This window comes from Myotis daubentonii, chromosome X, assembly GCF_963259705.1.
Source record: "Myotis daubentonii chromosome X, mMyoDau2.1, whole genome shotgun sequence".
Classification (NCBI taxonomy): Eukaryota; Metazoa; Chordata; class Mammalia; order Chiroptera; family Vespertilionidae; genus Myotis; species Myotis daubentonii.
In genome coordinates, this window is record NC_081861.1 from 129,389,339 (window position 1) to 129,405,552 (window position 16,214).

The 16,214-nt window shown below is 46.2% G+C and overlaps 1 protein-coding gene across 6 annotated transcripts in view; it reads left to right on the plus strand.

Moving 5' to 3' along the window:
• Positions 1–15,852, plus strand: part of PHKA2 (phosphorylase kinase regulatory subunit alpha 2) — a 61,159-nt gene extending 45,307 nt beyond the window's left edge. For 4 of the 6 annotated variants that reach the window (XM_059678541.1, XM_059678540.1, XM_059678544.1 and 1 more), the window contains 14 exons: positions 638–726; positions 1,727–1,866; positions 2,280–2,436; positions 3,253–3,332; positions 3,534–3,612; positions 3,717–3,846; positions 4,419–4,520; positions 7,015–7,133; positions 7,903–7,932; positions 9,583–9,636; positions 11,370–11,540; positions 13,856–13,909; positions 14,626–14,826; positions 15,345–15,852. In XM_059678541.1, the coding sequence (XP_059534524.1) occupies positions 638–726; positions 1,727–1,866; positions 2,280–2,436; positions 3,253–3,332; positions 3,534–3,612; positions 3,717–3,846; positions 4,419–4,520; positions 7,015–7,133; positions 7,903–7,932; positions 9,583–9,636; positions 11,370–11,540; positions 13,856–13,909; positions 14,626–14,826; positions 15,345–15,515 (1,577 nt within the window). In that variant the 3' untranslated portion in view covers positions 15,516–15,852. The remainder of the gene's footprint in view (positions 1–637; positions 727–1,726; positions 1,867–2,279; positions 2,437–3,252; positions 3,333–3,533; positions 3,613–3,716; positions 3,847–4,418; positions 4,521–7,014; positions 7,134–7,902; positions 7,933–9,582; positions 9,637–11,369; positions 11,541–13,855; positions 13,910–14,625; positions 14,827–15,344) is intronic. The other 2 variants (XM_059678542.1, XM_059678543.1) reach the window with 2 other exon arrangements.
• The last annotated feature ends 362 nt before the right edge of the window (positions 15,853–16,214 follow it).

A 16,214-nucleotide genomic window follows, 5' to 3' on the forward strand; every position in this document is an offset into this window, starting at 1 on the left:
AATGTATGTTTAATGTGCTAGTATAACTTGAAAGTATATAAATGCCTTTTATATATGTCTCGTCTTTACCTTGAGAACTTCCTGTTTTCCCAAGATGATATGAGATAGCCTGGAAGACACAGATGGCTTAATGAATAAATATTGATAATGATAACATCCAAAAGTGGTTAGAAAACATAAGCCCTAATGCCTGGCAGTGGCAAAGTGAAACACATATTGGATAGGAAGCCCAAATACCTTGATTATGAGAAGGCCAGTGACCTTGGATAAATGACCTACCCTCTCTGATTCTCAGTTTTGTTTTGTTTTGTTTTGTTTTTTCATCTGAAAAAAAAAAAAAGAGATTGGGCTTAATCGTTTCTAAGGCTCAGTCCAGTCTTAAGATGCTATGTAATTTTTCCCTGAATTCCAGGAGGGAAACGTGAAATTTTACTCCTTAAATCAATGTCCTGCTCATGTGTTTCCAGCACATGATGTAGCTACATGATAAATTCTTGTTGAAGTTAAACTAATTAAACTAATTAATCGCTTTTTAATTGGTTTTTATTGAATAAGGAGTAGCTACTTTACCTCTTAAAAGAAATATTTTCTCCTTTCTCCTCCTCAAAATAATTCTCTTTATTTTTTGGTTTTCCAGTTGTTCCCATGGCTTTGCCAACTAAAGTTCTAAATACGCACCGTAAATCGCTGAATCTTGTTGATTCTCCTCAGCCACTCCTAAAACAGGTAAAGAATTTAGAATCACTTTGTTAACAAATGTAATATTCTTTGATGTTGGTATAGTCCCAATAAATCTTTTAAATGGTTGAACTCAAAAGAAAGCATATTTCTTGATATCCAGGACTTTTAGGATTGGAAGTTCTGGTTTTCCATATGAACCCACTCAGTTGTCTAAATCTGCTTTGTGTCAGTATGCACATTGAATTTGATGCAAACCTTTATGTTCTACATGTAGGAAAATGCTACTGACTTTTTGCCCACTCATCAGAATCTGTGTCACACTGGAGGAAATAAGCTAGCTCACTACCTAGTCCTGTCCTGTCCTGTCTGTGCCAGCCAGCCAAGGCCGGCAACTTGCAGAGTAGGGTACAAAATCAGAAAAGATTCCTCAGGAGAATAAATCTCAGGGTGTTTGCCACTGGTTCCCATAATCTGTTATTTTGTCCAGAAATCTCCTTTGATTTTATCCCACATGAATAGAGAGATTCTGTATCTATTGGAGAATATTTTAACCTAACCTCAATTTTAGGTTGTTTAAAACTCACATACTTTTTGCATTTGCTTTTTAAAAATATTTTATTGAAGTATAACATATATAGAAAAGTGTATAGAGTATAAGTATACAGCTCACTGAATTATCACCACACCAATAGACACAGGTAAATGACCAACCACCCTTTGTGCCCTTCCCGGTCGCTTCCACCCCTCCACTCCAAAGGTAACTGATAGGATAAGTCCTAACACCCGGAGTTAGCTTTGCTGTTTTTGAACTTGGCATAAATAAAACTCATACATATGTTAACCTGGTCAGTCCAGTGTCTTGCAAACATTGACTAATGCCGTGATTGACTGATCAAAAATCGTAAAGCACTCACATAAAAAGTTACAAAAGATTCACTGAAAACCTGGAGCACAGTGACAGAGTTCCAAAACCAGGTTGATGTGTCACTTTGCATCTGAAAGTTTGCATGCTCAGTTCTTCTCCCTTGCTTTTTGGTTTTTGTAGGGTCCCGCCCCAGAAGGTGACTTCCAGTGGCCCAGAGATGATCATGGCGATATGGACTGTGAGAAGCTGGTCGAGCAGCTGAAAGACTGTTCAAACCTACAGGACCAAGCAGACATTCTGTACATTCTGTATGTAATAAAGTAAGTTTCTGGTCTTTGCTAGTCCGAGCTTTCCCCCATCTCCTTGATTCTGTCTTAGTCTTTTTTGGCCTTCCAGCAAGCTGGGTCATGAATATATTACCCAAATTACCCAGGATCACTGCAAACAGACTTCTATCCCCTTTTCTGCCTATTCATGCTGGCCTCTCAGGATGAGGAGGGTGGGTGAAGCCAGGATCGCACTGTTTCCTGATGTTAGGCTTCTGTTTCCAGTGGACAGAGGGATGCATTGGTAAGACTCAACCCAATCCTGAGATTCGGAAGCAGTAGGAGGGCCCTGAGCACTTGGCAGAGTGTGCAGTGATTCATTCCCCTCCCTGCCAAGTGAGCTTCGCTGCAAGAGAATCCGGCCTGTAAATGTTGCGGGCCACACTTCTAGGGTTTTCTCTCAACAGGGGCCCCAGCTGGGACACTAATCTCTCCGGACAGCATGGAGTCACAGTTCAAAACCTACTCAGTGAACTCTATGGGAAAGCCGGCCTGAACCAGGAGTGGGGTTTGATTCGCTACATCTCTGGCCTGCTCAGGAAGAAAGTGGAAGTCCTGGCCGAGGTCAGAGCCACTGTGCTGGCTGTCCATCTGTCTCTTCTAGCCCCATGCCCTCTTCCTTTTATGAAAGCTTGAGGCAAGCACCTCTTATTTGTAAAAGAAACTAGTTATTTAATATATGGGTGGAACGGGCTCCCCTCTCCGGACCTCCCACTGCTTCTTGGAAGGCGAGCAGAGGAAATGAAATTGAAGTTGATTCATTTTGTTCCTTCTTAGCTGCAGAAAAAGGTTTACCAAGAAGTAAAACAAAAATGCTCTGTGGCCTGGCATCCTTTTAAACAGAGCTCTCTTATTTCTGTACAACCACAGTATAATCATCATTAATATTTGTAACCCTATGGCCCTGCAAAATCCAGAACTGCTTTCTAAGACATTAAAGTTCAGTGATATGGTAAGGAGATGGTATTTAGTATATGTGCATAACGGGGAAACTGACAATTTAAGATTATATTATGGTTATTGACTCTTAACATTGGTATTTCAGGACTCACAGCCCATCTGCTTGTAGCATATCAGGGAACCCAATGTATTGGCTGCAGTGGCTGGGCGTTAAATACCCACTAACAGGGCCTGCAGAGCCAGGCCTGGGGTTACGTGTTGGGAACACAAAGGTCACAGGGATGCAGCCCTGCCTGGGATGCTCAGTCTGGGGTCTATGAATGAATTTTTCAAATAAATGGCAACATGTGTCATAAACTTTGTAAAGGTAAAAAGTTATGATCTTATTGGCAATACCCTTCCCTCTGAATTTGCTCATTTCCTCATCTCTCCTTTCTCCCTTTCTCCCTCTCTCCCTCACCCTTTCCCCTAAATGAGTAGGCCTGCACGGACCTGCTGTCCCACCAGACGCAGCTCACAGTGGGCCTGCCGCCAGAGCCTCGGGAGAAGATCATCTCTGCGTAAGTCTTCAGCCTGGGGGCCTCGGGTTTGTGGGGGCCATGGGGAAAACATCAGTGCCATCCGCCATTCAGGAGGAAGGTCTCTTTAAAGACACTGTCACTCCAGAGCTTCCAGCAGGACAATAAGGGTCTTCCACACAGGGCGAGGAGACACCTCTTAGGTATCTTTCATGGTGTTTGTGTCCTGACACTCTTCCCTAGGCCCCTTCCCCCGGAGGAGCTCACAAAACTCATCTACGAAGCCAGCGGGCAGGACATTAGTATCGCCGTCCTCACACAGGTCAGCTGGCTGGGGAGGGGCAGGGCTGCGGCCTTCTCTAGGCTGTGGGGGCTTCTGCCACTACCTGCTTTCTGAAACGCTGTCTCCATGTGTGTCTGCGGCAGGAGATTGTGGTCTACTTGGCCATGTACGTCAGAGCTCAGCCCAGCCTCTTCGTGGAGATGCTCAGGCTCCGGGTTGGACTGATCATTCAGGTGATGGCCACGGAGCTGGCACGGAGCCTGAACTGTTCAGGTGCAAAGTGTGGGCGGGCCCTCGGGAGACTCCTGTGGTCAGTCCAGCAGAACCTCCCCCAAGCACTCTGGAACCCAGGCTTCTGTGCCCTTGCACATGCTGTTGCTTCACCTAGTTCTTTAGTTTAGATGGTAACTTCCACCAGGCCATCCAGAACAGGCTGTTGAATTTCATGTCAGGGAAAGAGGCATTAGAATCTTCTGTCCTGCTCCTGACATCTAAGTTCCTCACTGTAGTTCCTTGCAGTGAGGTCATCACCTATTTAATAACACCTCTGCTGGGACAAATCCTATCAACTGAAATATGTAAATGAACTGCAAGACACATTCTAATATCAGGATCATTACAGTGTGAACATATGCATGCGACAGTTAAGAAAATACATAACTTAAACAGTAGCATTTAGAATCACCAAGGATCAGTACATTTCAGCCCTGAAGCAATAAATAGAGAGGTAATCCTGAGTAGGGAAACCTGCCACAGCATCCTTTGTCACCCCAAGGCCCATCCAACTCTACCTTCACCTACCACCAGCCTTGTGTCTGAGACACTTATAAAATGTTTGTTTTTAGGAGAAGAAGCTTCTGAAAGTTTGATGAACCTAAGCCCTTTTGATATGAAAAATCTCCTGCATCATATTCTAAGTGGAAAGGAATTTGGCGTTGAAAGAAGCAGTAAGTAAATGCTCATTTTACCTCTGTGGGGAGGAGAGCAGAGAAGGCCTGATTGATGCATCCAGCATTGCCTGAAACGGCTTCATTTATATACAACTTGACATCAGAAATTGCAACTCAGGGCATCATGTATGAGGATAAGGTTCCTACTTTACCGAGATGGACAAAGTCCCAGGGACAAGGTTCCAGCTTGTTGGGCTTTGTGACCCTCATAGGCTTGCTGGGACAGTCCTGGTCCCACGTGGGTGTGGTGAGCACACCTCTGCACCTTGGTCTGCTGCCTTCCTCCTGTCAGATCCAGGTACTGTCACTGTGCACAGGTGTTAGGAGGGGTGAGTTAATCAGGGCATCAGGATGGAAGGGCTGTCTTTTCTGAACACCTGAGTGCCCCACCTGTGGTTTAGACAGAAGTGTCCTCAAGCAGATCCTAGTTCCCTTTATGGGGCTCAGACAAGAGCCCTCTGCAACCTCACAATGCCTTCTTGCTGAGTGACTTTGCTTCCTCCCCGGACGGCCTATTCCGTTTTTATCTGTACCGACACCCTGTTTGCAGTGTTAGGAAATATAATCACCCAAGTCCTGGTGGAATACTGTTCTCAAATGCTCTCTAATTGTAATTGAAGCAATTATCATTTCTCATAATAGAGCAAAATGATTTGCAGACACATTTGTGAATTTATTTAATCAAGCCAAAGAAATGCAGCGTGGGCTGTCATTCTTTTTATTTAATAAGAAGGACATTGGGTACTTAATATTTTCCCCCAGAGTGTGCGCCAGCTGGCTAACAAAGACCGCATTGTGCCTTCAGAGGGGTTTTGGTGGCTTTTCTCCTTTCCTGAAGGAGGCGTGCTCGAGATCCTTTTCCAAAAGTAATTTTCAGTTCTTTCAACGCCCGATCCTTGAAATGTAAATGTACAAGATAAATATTTAATGTGTTCTGCTCATCAAAATAATATACATGCTTTGACACAGATAATTACTAAAATTTTGTTATCAGATATAAAACTATAGATGCTTACAAAACTAGGAACAGAGTAATGTCATAAATATGTCTAATTGCAAGCAAGGCCAGAAGAGGCCCTGTATTTTGACGTATAACATCATTTGTTAATTGTACTTTTTAATTGTTAAATTTTTATAAATCACAAAACACAAAGAGTCTTAGAATTTTGATTAAATCCTGAGATGTCTGAATTAAATATTTCCAGCTAATGCTCACCCCATACAGGCCTCACTGTAGCCTCCCAAACCCTTTTGGCTTCTTTCCTGGTATCCCTCCTCCCTCTCCAGCTAATCATTGTTTCCTTTGTGGGTCCCTCCCTCTCTGCTTTGCTTTAAATGTTGATGTCCCTGGCTCCTTATTTGCCTCTGCTCCCCTGGGCAGTGTCCTCCACAGCATGGCTTCAGTGGTAACTTTGTTGGGAAGGCTGGGCATGCAGGGAATGCTGCCTGAGGAAGTGACCTTTGAACTGGGCCTGCAGAAGGAGAGGATATGCCGGGCAGTGAGGAGCAGATGGGACTAGAGCAGGGGTGGGCAAACTTTTTGACTCGAGGGCCACAATGGGTTCTTAAACTGGACCGGAGGGCCGGAACAAAAGCATGGATGGAGTGTTTGTGTGAACTAATATAAACTCAAAGTAAACATCATGACATAAAAGGGTACGGTCTTTTTTTTTTTTTTTAGTTTTATTCATTTCAAACGGGCCGGATCCGGCCCGCGGGCCGTAGTTTGCCCACAGCTGGACTAGAGGAAGCAGCATATGCAAATGCCCAGCACCTTGTGTCTGGCCTGGAATGGAGAGCTAAGAGGGGCAGGTGGGGCTCATATCCGTAGGGCTCTGTGTGCCACTGGAAAGATTGATTGGGCTTTATATCCTGAAGATAGTGCTAAGCTTGGAAGGATTCTGAGTGGACAGTGACATGATCACACTTGCCTTTTAGAGTGATCCCTGTGACCCCAGCATGGGAACCAGGTACTGGGGGCAGGGCCACAGGCAGGTGTGAGTGCAGCAGGTTGAGAGTGAGATGACAGAGGCCTCCCTGCCCCTTCTGTGGCACAGCAATGCACTGACCCTCAGGCAGCCACATCTTCTCTGCCTTTAGCCCTTGGTTTGGCTTGTTCTCCCAAGACTTCCCTCTCGAGCCCCAAGGCCCCTTAAATAGGTGGTCTGTTTTCTACAAGGAAGGTGTGCTTTTGGAGAAGTAAAGAAGTTACTTTTAAAATATCCAATTCATGAAAGGATTTTATGACCACCCAGTGTTTTCTGCATGCTGCTTAAGCAATGTTCACTCTCATCCACTCACTCAAACACATATTGTGTAGCAGATATGGTTCTAGGAGGGCAGATGAGGTCTCCTCTAATGGAGTTTATAATCAATGTTTTATAATCAAGGAGGGGAGAGAGATGTGGATAAAAATAAGCATATTGCACGTATTCCTTACTCAGGGAGAATGCTATATAGTTTCTAAGAACCATGTGTGTTTCCCCTCCAGTGCGACCTATCCATTCTTGTACATCTAGCCCTGCCATCTCCATCCATGAGGTGGGACATACTGGAGTCACCAAAACTGAGAGGAGTGGCATCAACAGGCTAAGAAGTGAGATGAAACAGGTAAGAAGAGCTGTTGGTGGTGACGGTGCCAGGAGAGAAGTGGTTTCCCTACCTGGGCTCACCCCAGAAAGTGATAGAAACCCAGGGCATGTAGGGCATAGCCTGCTCTTTGTAGGGGATGAGATTCCTTCTCTCCTGGAATCTGAACACACCCCATACCCAGATATCTCAGAGCTGCTCACACATGCTCATCCTTAACTTTAACATGTTATGTGAACATTCCAGAAAACACCCTTCTCCATGTTTGCCTCTGTTGCTGAGAATCGCTCTTTTGAGTGGGCCAAAGCCATTTAAAAAATAGAGATGTGCAAAAAGTAACTGCATCATCTCTCCATCAAATGTGCCCTTCAAATGAAATAACCAGAGGAATCTAGAAATAGAATGGAATGCTGGTGATACCTGTATTTTCCACCAGCCACAAGTGTCTCTTTTCTTTGCTCACCTTTATTTAATTCACAATAAATTCCTTCTGAACTGACCTCACAGAACTACAAGTCAAAAGCTTCTCAGTCTTAATGTGCTGGTACTGTGCTAGGACTTGACCATGATCTACAGTAGAAAACAGTGTCCTTCTGACCATGAAATTAACTCGGGTTTTCTTCTCCTCTTTGAATGATGACCCACTAGATAGAGTCCAGGAGACAATAACGGGTCATTTGCCCTGCATTTGGAACAGCACTTCCTGGGTTGTCTAGAGGGTGATAGAAGTAGCAGGGCACCCTTGATTCGAAACTGGTTTATTTATTTCCTGATGTATTTTTACTTTCAGATGACTAGGCGATTTAGTACCGATGGACAGGTGAAACATCTTTGTCTTGTTTCGCCCTTTACTGTGCGTGCTTCATGTTCTTTCTGGCTCGAATGTGGAAAGCAAGGCTATGAATACAGAGAGTCTGAACGTTTGGCGAGTGGTCAGGCTTGGGTGGAGGTGACTCCATAGCTGTGGCGGGCAGCCCTGGGGACAGGCAGAGTGCTGGACTTGAAAGCAGGAGAAATGGCCTTGCTCCGGCCTTTAAACAAAGTCCATTTATTAAACTCTTGGGCAGTGGTTCTCAACCTTCCTAATGCCGCGACCCTTTAATACAGTTCCTCATGTTGTGGTGACCCCCAACCATAAATTATTTTCGTTGCTACTTCATCACTGTAATTTTGCTACTGTTATGAATCGTAATGTAAATACCTGATATGCAGGATGTATTTTCATTGTTCGAGACCCACAGGTTGAGAATTGCTGCTCTTGGGTTTTGTAGGATACTCTGTGAAAGAGATGGTTCTGGGCTTTGCTCCAGCAGAGGTGTCTGTTAAATAAAAGGGAAATAAATAGGAAAAAGTAAAATGTGGTCATTGATTGTATCGGTAGAAAGTATACCCTATTCCTATCCCCAGATTGCCTGGGGGGATTTAACCCTGAAAGGAAAAAAATGTAAGGGTACCGTTCTTTATATCACCCTTGTTCCATGCTTCCTCCTCCTTCCTCCAGAAAATTGGAGTCACCTTCCTAATGATTTAATGTCTCCATGACTAAGAGAGTGTAGAGGAATCATATAATGACATGCAGGCTCTGTGTTGTCCCAGGGTAAAACACTGTGCTCTCTCATTGAAATGTATGCTCTTTCCAAGTAAAGAACAGACTTTCCAAAACATGTTCCTTTGCCAGCCACTCGGTGGCACCATCCCTCTGGTTATTCACATCCCCATGGCACCTTCCGGGGGAATATGGGTGGTTTCTTCTGTCTCCATTTAATGTCCTTGCATATTATGGGGACACAATGATGACCTTTCTTTTTTGATGACTTTAGAGTCAGTTAACCAAGTACAAGTTTTGTATTTGGCCACTTCCGTCAAGGACACATTTTCTCTATCCAAAATTTAATAGCTGCCATGGCATTTGAAATGTCTGTTCATTTTTGCAAGAACTCCACGCGTGGGTGCACATGTGTATGACAGGAAATATTAAGGGTACATTCTAGATTTTTAGACGAGGAAATAGTTATTTGCCCAAAGGTCATCAGCCTGATTTTATTTGTTCATTTAACAAGTACCTATTGAATGCCAGTAGGTGCCAGATGCTAAATGCTGTTTATGGGTATTTTGTTGCTCTCTGAAGATTTTACAACTCTTAACATAAAAGATTAGCTTTTCATGGCTATGACTTTGGGAAGTAAATTGGGTCCTAACTTGATGTGGAACCCTCCACATCTGAGTGGAACATGGTACCATTTCATACTGAGAGAATGAGCATTTCCCAAGTTCACTGCGCAGAGCCCAGAGCTCTGCCTGCCTGGTCTCTGGGGCTGTTTGCCTGGTTGCTGAATGAGATCGTCTGTCCACCTGCATCCTCTGCACCTTCTTTCTGGGGGTATTTTCCACACTGTTCTATGTTCCTCCTCTCTGCTTACAACCTTTGGTATCTCTGCACATGACTGAATGGACTCTCTTTGTCTTGTAGCTCTTTTCTGTGAGCCAGGCCGCATCCAGCACCTCACATTGCTTCAAGTCTATGGTAAACCATGCGTCCCAACCCTTGTCCCCACTGCCGCCTCCTTGTCTGTGGTTTGTCAATCCTCTTGTTGCCCTTCTCATGCTCCCTCCTCATCCCTAATTCCTGAAGATTTAAACAGCATTCAATGTTTTCATTTGACTGTCATTAGGAGTAGAGCCTAGAAAGCCAAGAAGTTCTTAAACTGAGCTTTGTTTGTCCAGGAGCTTCTGGAACCTTTGAGGCATTGGTTTTGTGCCTCTCCCTGGAGCCATGGTGGTGAACCATTGCCCGCATGTGCTCATTAGCACTGTGTAGTCATAATGCTCTGCTTGGCATGAGGCCTCGCATAAAGTGGAGGACTAGGAAGTGTGGGAATCGCTGAGGCAAATCTGAATCTTCATCCTGAAATGAAAAGGAGGAAACCAGCTGAGTCATTGATGAGTGCGGCTGTAATTACTTTTATTTGTATCTAATTGTTGCCGTATTTAAATTGCAGTAATGAGCCCAATGGAATAGCCCAGCCTAACAGCCTTTTCAAAATAAGATCCCATGAAGTCAAAATGAGTCCATAGAGAACACTCCTGCCTCCTGCCCTAGTAGCATGCTTAACATTTGGATTTCATTTTTAAACCTTTCAATTTAATATTGTGCACTGAGAAGTGAAAATGCCAGGTAGTCCAGAACAAAGGTAATGGTAAGGATTTAGGTTATCCCTTTCCAACCTGGAGACCATGTGCTTAGAATCCATCCATGGGAAGAAGGCAGGCCCAGCGCCTTGCTGCAGGGAGAGAGCATGGTATGGCTTCACCCCATCTGCTTCTGGGGGTCCCCACATTCAAGCCTGGTCTCCAGGCCCCTGATGGGAACCTCTCAGAGCCACCTCTGAGGTCATGTGCAGGCCCTGCCCTAGCACATCCCTCAAGGAAGCCAGAATAAGTCTAGCCTCAGGCAGGGAGGTGGGCAGGAGATGACATCTCTCCCTCTGCTTCAGCAAAGCATGTTTTCCTGGCGCAGAGGCAGCCATTGCCCCAAATTAGGGTAAAGCTCTGTGCTGAGAACAGGCTGAGAGCAGATTGAAAAGGACAAACACATATACAATACTCTCTGGGGTCCTCACTACTAAATGGGGATCCCCAGCCTTTTTGGTTTTGGCTCCAAAACCTCCTCCACCCACCACACACTCACCCCATGTTATAGGGAGGTGATCAGTTAGTTCTCTGTGGCACTGCAGAAGTGGGCACTTTGGCATTTGTCTCCCTGGGCTGCAGTACCTCTGGGCGGGTGGTCTCACCTATTCCAAGGGACCCCGTGGGCACTTACAACCAGCCATGCGTGCTCATGGGGTTTTCTGTATTTTCACCCAGTGAGTGCTGCAGGACAATCCAACTGTGTCCCAAGGTGTAGATGAGGTCGAGGCCTGGAGCCAGTGTTCAGGGTCAGGAATTGCCACAGCTAGGGCTGAGCTGGGATTCGCAACTGATCCCAGAGCCCACACTGTCAGCTGCTTGGCCTCCCCATCAGGCTGGGGTCCTTGTTGCAGTGGTACCTCGTGGGACTGGGTGCAGTGCACCAAATAAGTTCAGTAACCAAACCAGTGTGGGAAAGAGTCAATCCAGCTTCAAGAAATGGTTAGGCTTGAATCAAGGCAGCACAGTTCTCTCTGGGCAAGTAGTGAGCTGGTGTTTTGACTGATTCACTGAGCTGTCTTGCAGCACCAGCTATGAGGCTTCTGAAGGCCATGCACTGTCTTGCAGAGGTCCAGCACCCCACCCTCGCCCACTGGCACATCATCGTCAGACTCAGGAGGCCATCACATTGGCTGGGGGGAGCGACAGGGCCAGTGGCTGCGCAGGAGAAGGCTGGACGGGGCCATCAACAGAGTGCCTGTGGGATTCTACCAGAAGGTGTGGAAGATCCTTCAGAAGGTGAGCTTGGCCACTATAATGAATTCCGCAGGCCTTGGGGCTGGGGGACACACAGTGCCAGGTAAATAAACCGACCCCTCCCCCACCCCCCGCCTTACTCCCTTTGTGAGGCATGGTGGCACCTACTGGTATCATCAAGTAGCACATGGTTGCAGAACACATAGCCCCTGACCTTGGGTAGCTCACAGCCTAGAACAGGCTTTCTCCACCTTGGTACCACTGACATTTGGGGCTGGGGAATTCTTTTTTGTATGGGGGCTATTCTGTGCATTGTGGAATATTAGCCAGCATCCCTGGACCCCACCCACTAGATGCCAATAGCACCCCCTTCCCCAGCTGTGACAACTAAAAATGTCTCCATTTGTCCCCTGGGCAGCAAACCACCCGGGGTTGAGAACTGCTGATTGGAACCACAGCAAGTTAGATGAGGTGACAGCCCAGGTTGTGTGGGACCGTCCCTTTTGACATATTAGGAATGTAGAAAAGTCAGAAGATACATAAGAACCAGAGAAGGCAGGGCAGGCTTTGGATTAAAACGCCATGACATAGATGACCCAGAACAGCCCGCCCCCATCCCATAGTCTCCTACATGATCAGACAGGCATGGTATCCATGAAGGTGCCCTAAAGCACAAGCTCTACACACCCTGGGCTTCCACATAGAGGAAAGGGACCTCAGACCCCTTCCTTTAGTGCTCACTGTTCCTGTGGCCTGCAAAAATCTTAGCAGAGGTCATCAGAAACAGATGTAAGGGGACAGCCACAGACTGCATGCACTGCATGCACCTGAGTGCAGTAGAGCCTAGCCCAAATGCCTGTGGCCAAGGAGGGGTCCGTGGGGGAAACTCTATGGCCCATTGCTCTCTCTACCCACATTCTGTCCCCCTCCTACCTAAACCCCAGAGCATTTGTGTCTCTCTGGGTCCCAGTAGATCTTGTCTTTCCTCTTGCCCAGAAGGGCAGTCAGCCTCAGTTAGAAGCTTCTATGCATCATCATTTATCCCCCTGTACCTTCTTCTACCTCCCCCACCTCCCTTCCCTCTGGCAATCACCATACTGTCCTCTGTGTCTATGAGTCTTTCTGTTTTTTTTCTTTGCTTAATCCCTTCACCCTTCTCACCCAACCCCCCTCTCCTCCCCCATGAGAGCTGGCAGTCTGCTTTCTATATCCATGAGTCTGTCTCTACTTTGTTAGTTTATTTTGTTAATTAGATCCCACATATAAGTGAAATCTTTTATTAACCAATGTCACCCCAATAAACTCAATAAAAAAAGAAATTTAATAAAAAGCTTCTATGCAAACCAGGAACAATGGGCATGACGGATTTTTTTCATAAGCTATTTTTGTTAGCTCATTTCACAGTAGGAGAGGAGAGAAAAGTCATCCCAAATAAGTGCATACAAATTCCTTCCTAAAGCCACAGCATCACTCAGCTGTGGTATTTCTGTGGACTCTTAGGGAGCCTTTGGACTCTCTGTCTTTCTTACTGAACTAGGCATGGGGAGGTCAGAGTGGTCCCTGTCCTTATGCAGCTGGGCTCCTGGTCCCCACGTGGTACCAGAGCCCTCAGAGCCCTCAGGGCCCACACAGGCCTCTAGTTCTCCATTATCTGCCTCTTGTCAAGAGGCACTAGTGTTTGCAGCCACTCTGTCCTCAGCCCCCCAGGGACAGGGGTAGGCATCTGCTGCTGGCCAAGACACTGGGATTTGGAAGGCAGCCAATTGGACTAGAACTAACTGTTACTAGAAAAATCTCCTCACTCTTCCTGGGGCATCACACACTTCCATCTAGACTTCCACCGAGTCAATACCAAGACACTTTTATTATGAAAAAGCAGCATTTTGTATTGAGTTGGCGCTTGATATTTATATACATGGGTGTGCGTGTGCGTGTCTGTGCATGTGCTCGAGTTTTTTTGTGATTGCTGCTTATTTTAGAAATCTCAAAAATAGATGCCTTGCACAGGCACAGAAGTATCACTTCACCAGCAGGAGCCATGAAAGTCTCCCTTTATATGGCACCAATGGGGGCCTCTCAGCCAAGCGTATGAAGACCCGGCAGCTCCTGGGGCATTGTTCGTGAGAAATCTGAAACATGCCTGCTGGTTCCCTAGGATTGTTCCATCGAAAACACAGCCTGTGGGCAGTGAGAACAGCTCTCTAAAAATAAATGACAGTCTGGCGTGTTCCAGCCCTCATGCAGGTTTCCAGGGCAGAGCAACTTGAGTGTGTGCGCATGTGTGTGTGCATGTGTGTGCACAGTTATCAATCACATGCTGAAATTGGACTGAAATGGGATGTGTGTTCTGTTTGCAGTGCCATGGCCTGTCCATCGATGGTTATGTGCTCCCATCTTCAACAACACGAGAGGTACGATGGGAAAAACCCAAACACGGGCCTACCACCATTTCTACCAAGTGCTCTATGTCACGGACTCTGACCACTGATACTTCTTTCAAGCTTCTTACATATATAGACAGGCCATTTGAAGGTCCGATCTTTTTAGCTTACTTACTCTCAATTTTTGCAAAGTTTCTTTCCCACACTTATTAGCATCACCTTTTCCCCTTCCTCTCAGAAACAGCATTTCTGACTGTGAAGGTCTTTAGATTTGCCCCATAAAAGCCTATTAAGAGAAAAGAGCAAAGCCGCATGCCACACTCATCAAACCCATGTGCAGCCTCCTCTGACCCCTCTCTCTGCTGAGAGCAGTCATCTTCCCTGGTTTCTTTCCTCTTATTCATTCTTTTAAAAACTGATTTTTTAGTTTTTACCCTACCCAAGGGACCATGCCATATGCTACAAGAATGATGAAGAAGAATGAGACATATGAAATGGTCCCTGACCTCAGGAAGTCAAAGGCCAGTGGGCTAGGTAAATAAAGCTAGGACAAGGCCAACTGCCTCCCAGAGCAGAGCCTCAGCCTCTTGTTTCAGAGGGTTCCTGCTGGCAGAATCAGGACAATGACCAAAAAGGAGGCAACATTTGAGCTGAGAACTGAACCCAGTGGGTGCTGTGGTTAGTGTTGGTGACAGGCTGTGTCTGTCCTGGCTCACTCCTGACACCCTGGCTGGACCCTTTGGCAGATGACTCCACAGGAGATCAAGTTTGCTGTCCATGTTGAGTCAGTGCTGAACCGTGTGCCTCAACCCGAGTACCGGCAGCTGCTGGTAGAAGCCATCATGGTGCTGACGCTGCTCTCAGACACTGAGATGAACAGCATTGGGGGCATCATCCATGTGGACCAGATCGTGCAGATGGCCAACCAGCTGTTCCTGCAGGACCAGGTAGGTGTGTCCAGGCCTGTCCAGTCATCCCACAACCAAGGTGGGGACAGAGGCAGGGTAGCCAGTTAGGCTGGCATTTATCAAGACTGGAGATTCTGAGTCCAATAGGAAAGAATGTTCTCGAACAAAGAAAATGTCATCACAGATGGTGGAAAATGTCAACCATTTGGTTAAAAAATGGCACAGTGGCCACTTGGGAAACTTAAGACCTTTGAGGTGGACTGGTCCATTTCAGCATAGGTTTTAGTGCAAACACTATTCCTGCTCATATATAGCCCTGGGTAGACAAAACTACTCACTTTGGATTAGGAGAAGCCATCCACTTATTACAGTGAACTGGGGCATGTGGGAATCCAGTGCAGTGCCCGGAGCAGAGGCCAATGTCCAACCCGAGCACTGTAGGCTCTCCTTCCCCAGGCCTGTAACTCCATGGGCCATGGGCCTGCAGCACACAGAGTCATCACAGGGCTGTAAAAGTAAAGTCTGCTTATTCTTTACTCTGCCTTTTCCTGCTGCAGATGTCGATTGGCGCCATGGACATCCTGGAGAAAGACCAAGCCACAGGCATTTGCCACTTCTTTTACGACAGTGCTCCAAGTGGGGCTTATGGGACAATGACCTATCTAACAAAGGCAGTGGCTTCTCATTTGCAAGAATTGCTGCCCAATTCAGGCTGCCAGATGCAATAGTGCCTTGGTGCTGTGAGTCTGTCACTTGCCCCCTAGCCTCATTGGGAACTTCCTTCTGTTGTCCAAGATCCCCTGTGCTGTCACAAAAGCATGTCCCATTAGAAACACTGGCAGGGCCCAGCCAGCATGGCTCAGTGGTTGAGCATCGACCTATGAACCAGGAGGTCACAGTTCGGTTCCTGGTCAGAGCACATGCCCGGGTTGTGGGCTCGATCTCCAGTGTGAGGTGTGCAGGAGGCAGCTGATCAATGATTCTCTCTCATCATTGATGTTTCTATCTCTCTCTCCCTCTCCCTTCCTCTCTCTGAAATCAATAAAAATATATTTTTTAAAAACACTGACAAGACAGAGATGGCAGTAACCTGAAAACAGTATATGTCCAAGCCAAAGAAAGAACTGAGGAATCCTGTGTTTCCCCAAAGAGCGGCATAGGATCATTGTCTCCAGGTCTATTTTGCTGGAACATTTTGTCATAGCATCTGGTCTCCTGGAGTCTGAGGAGGAATTGGAAACTGGTATCTTTTGAGTGCAATGTGAACTGAAAATCCAGCTTAAATTGGCTCTCATAGAGAGTTACTGAAATAGGTTCGGTGAGCTACTGAATATGTTAAAGATCCTTCTAGTAGCAGTAGCTGCACAGGCAGACTTTGACAAGGGGAACATCTTAACAGGATGTAGCTTGTCTGTGGACCAAACTGT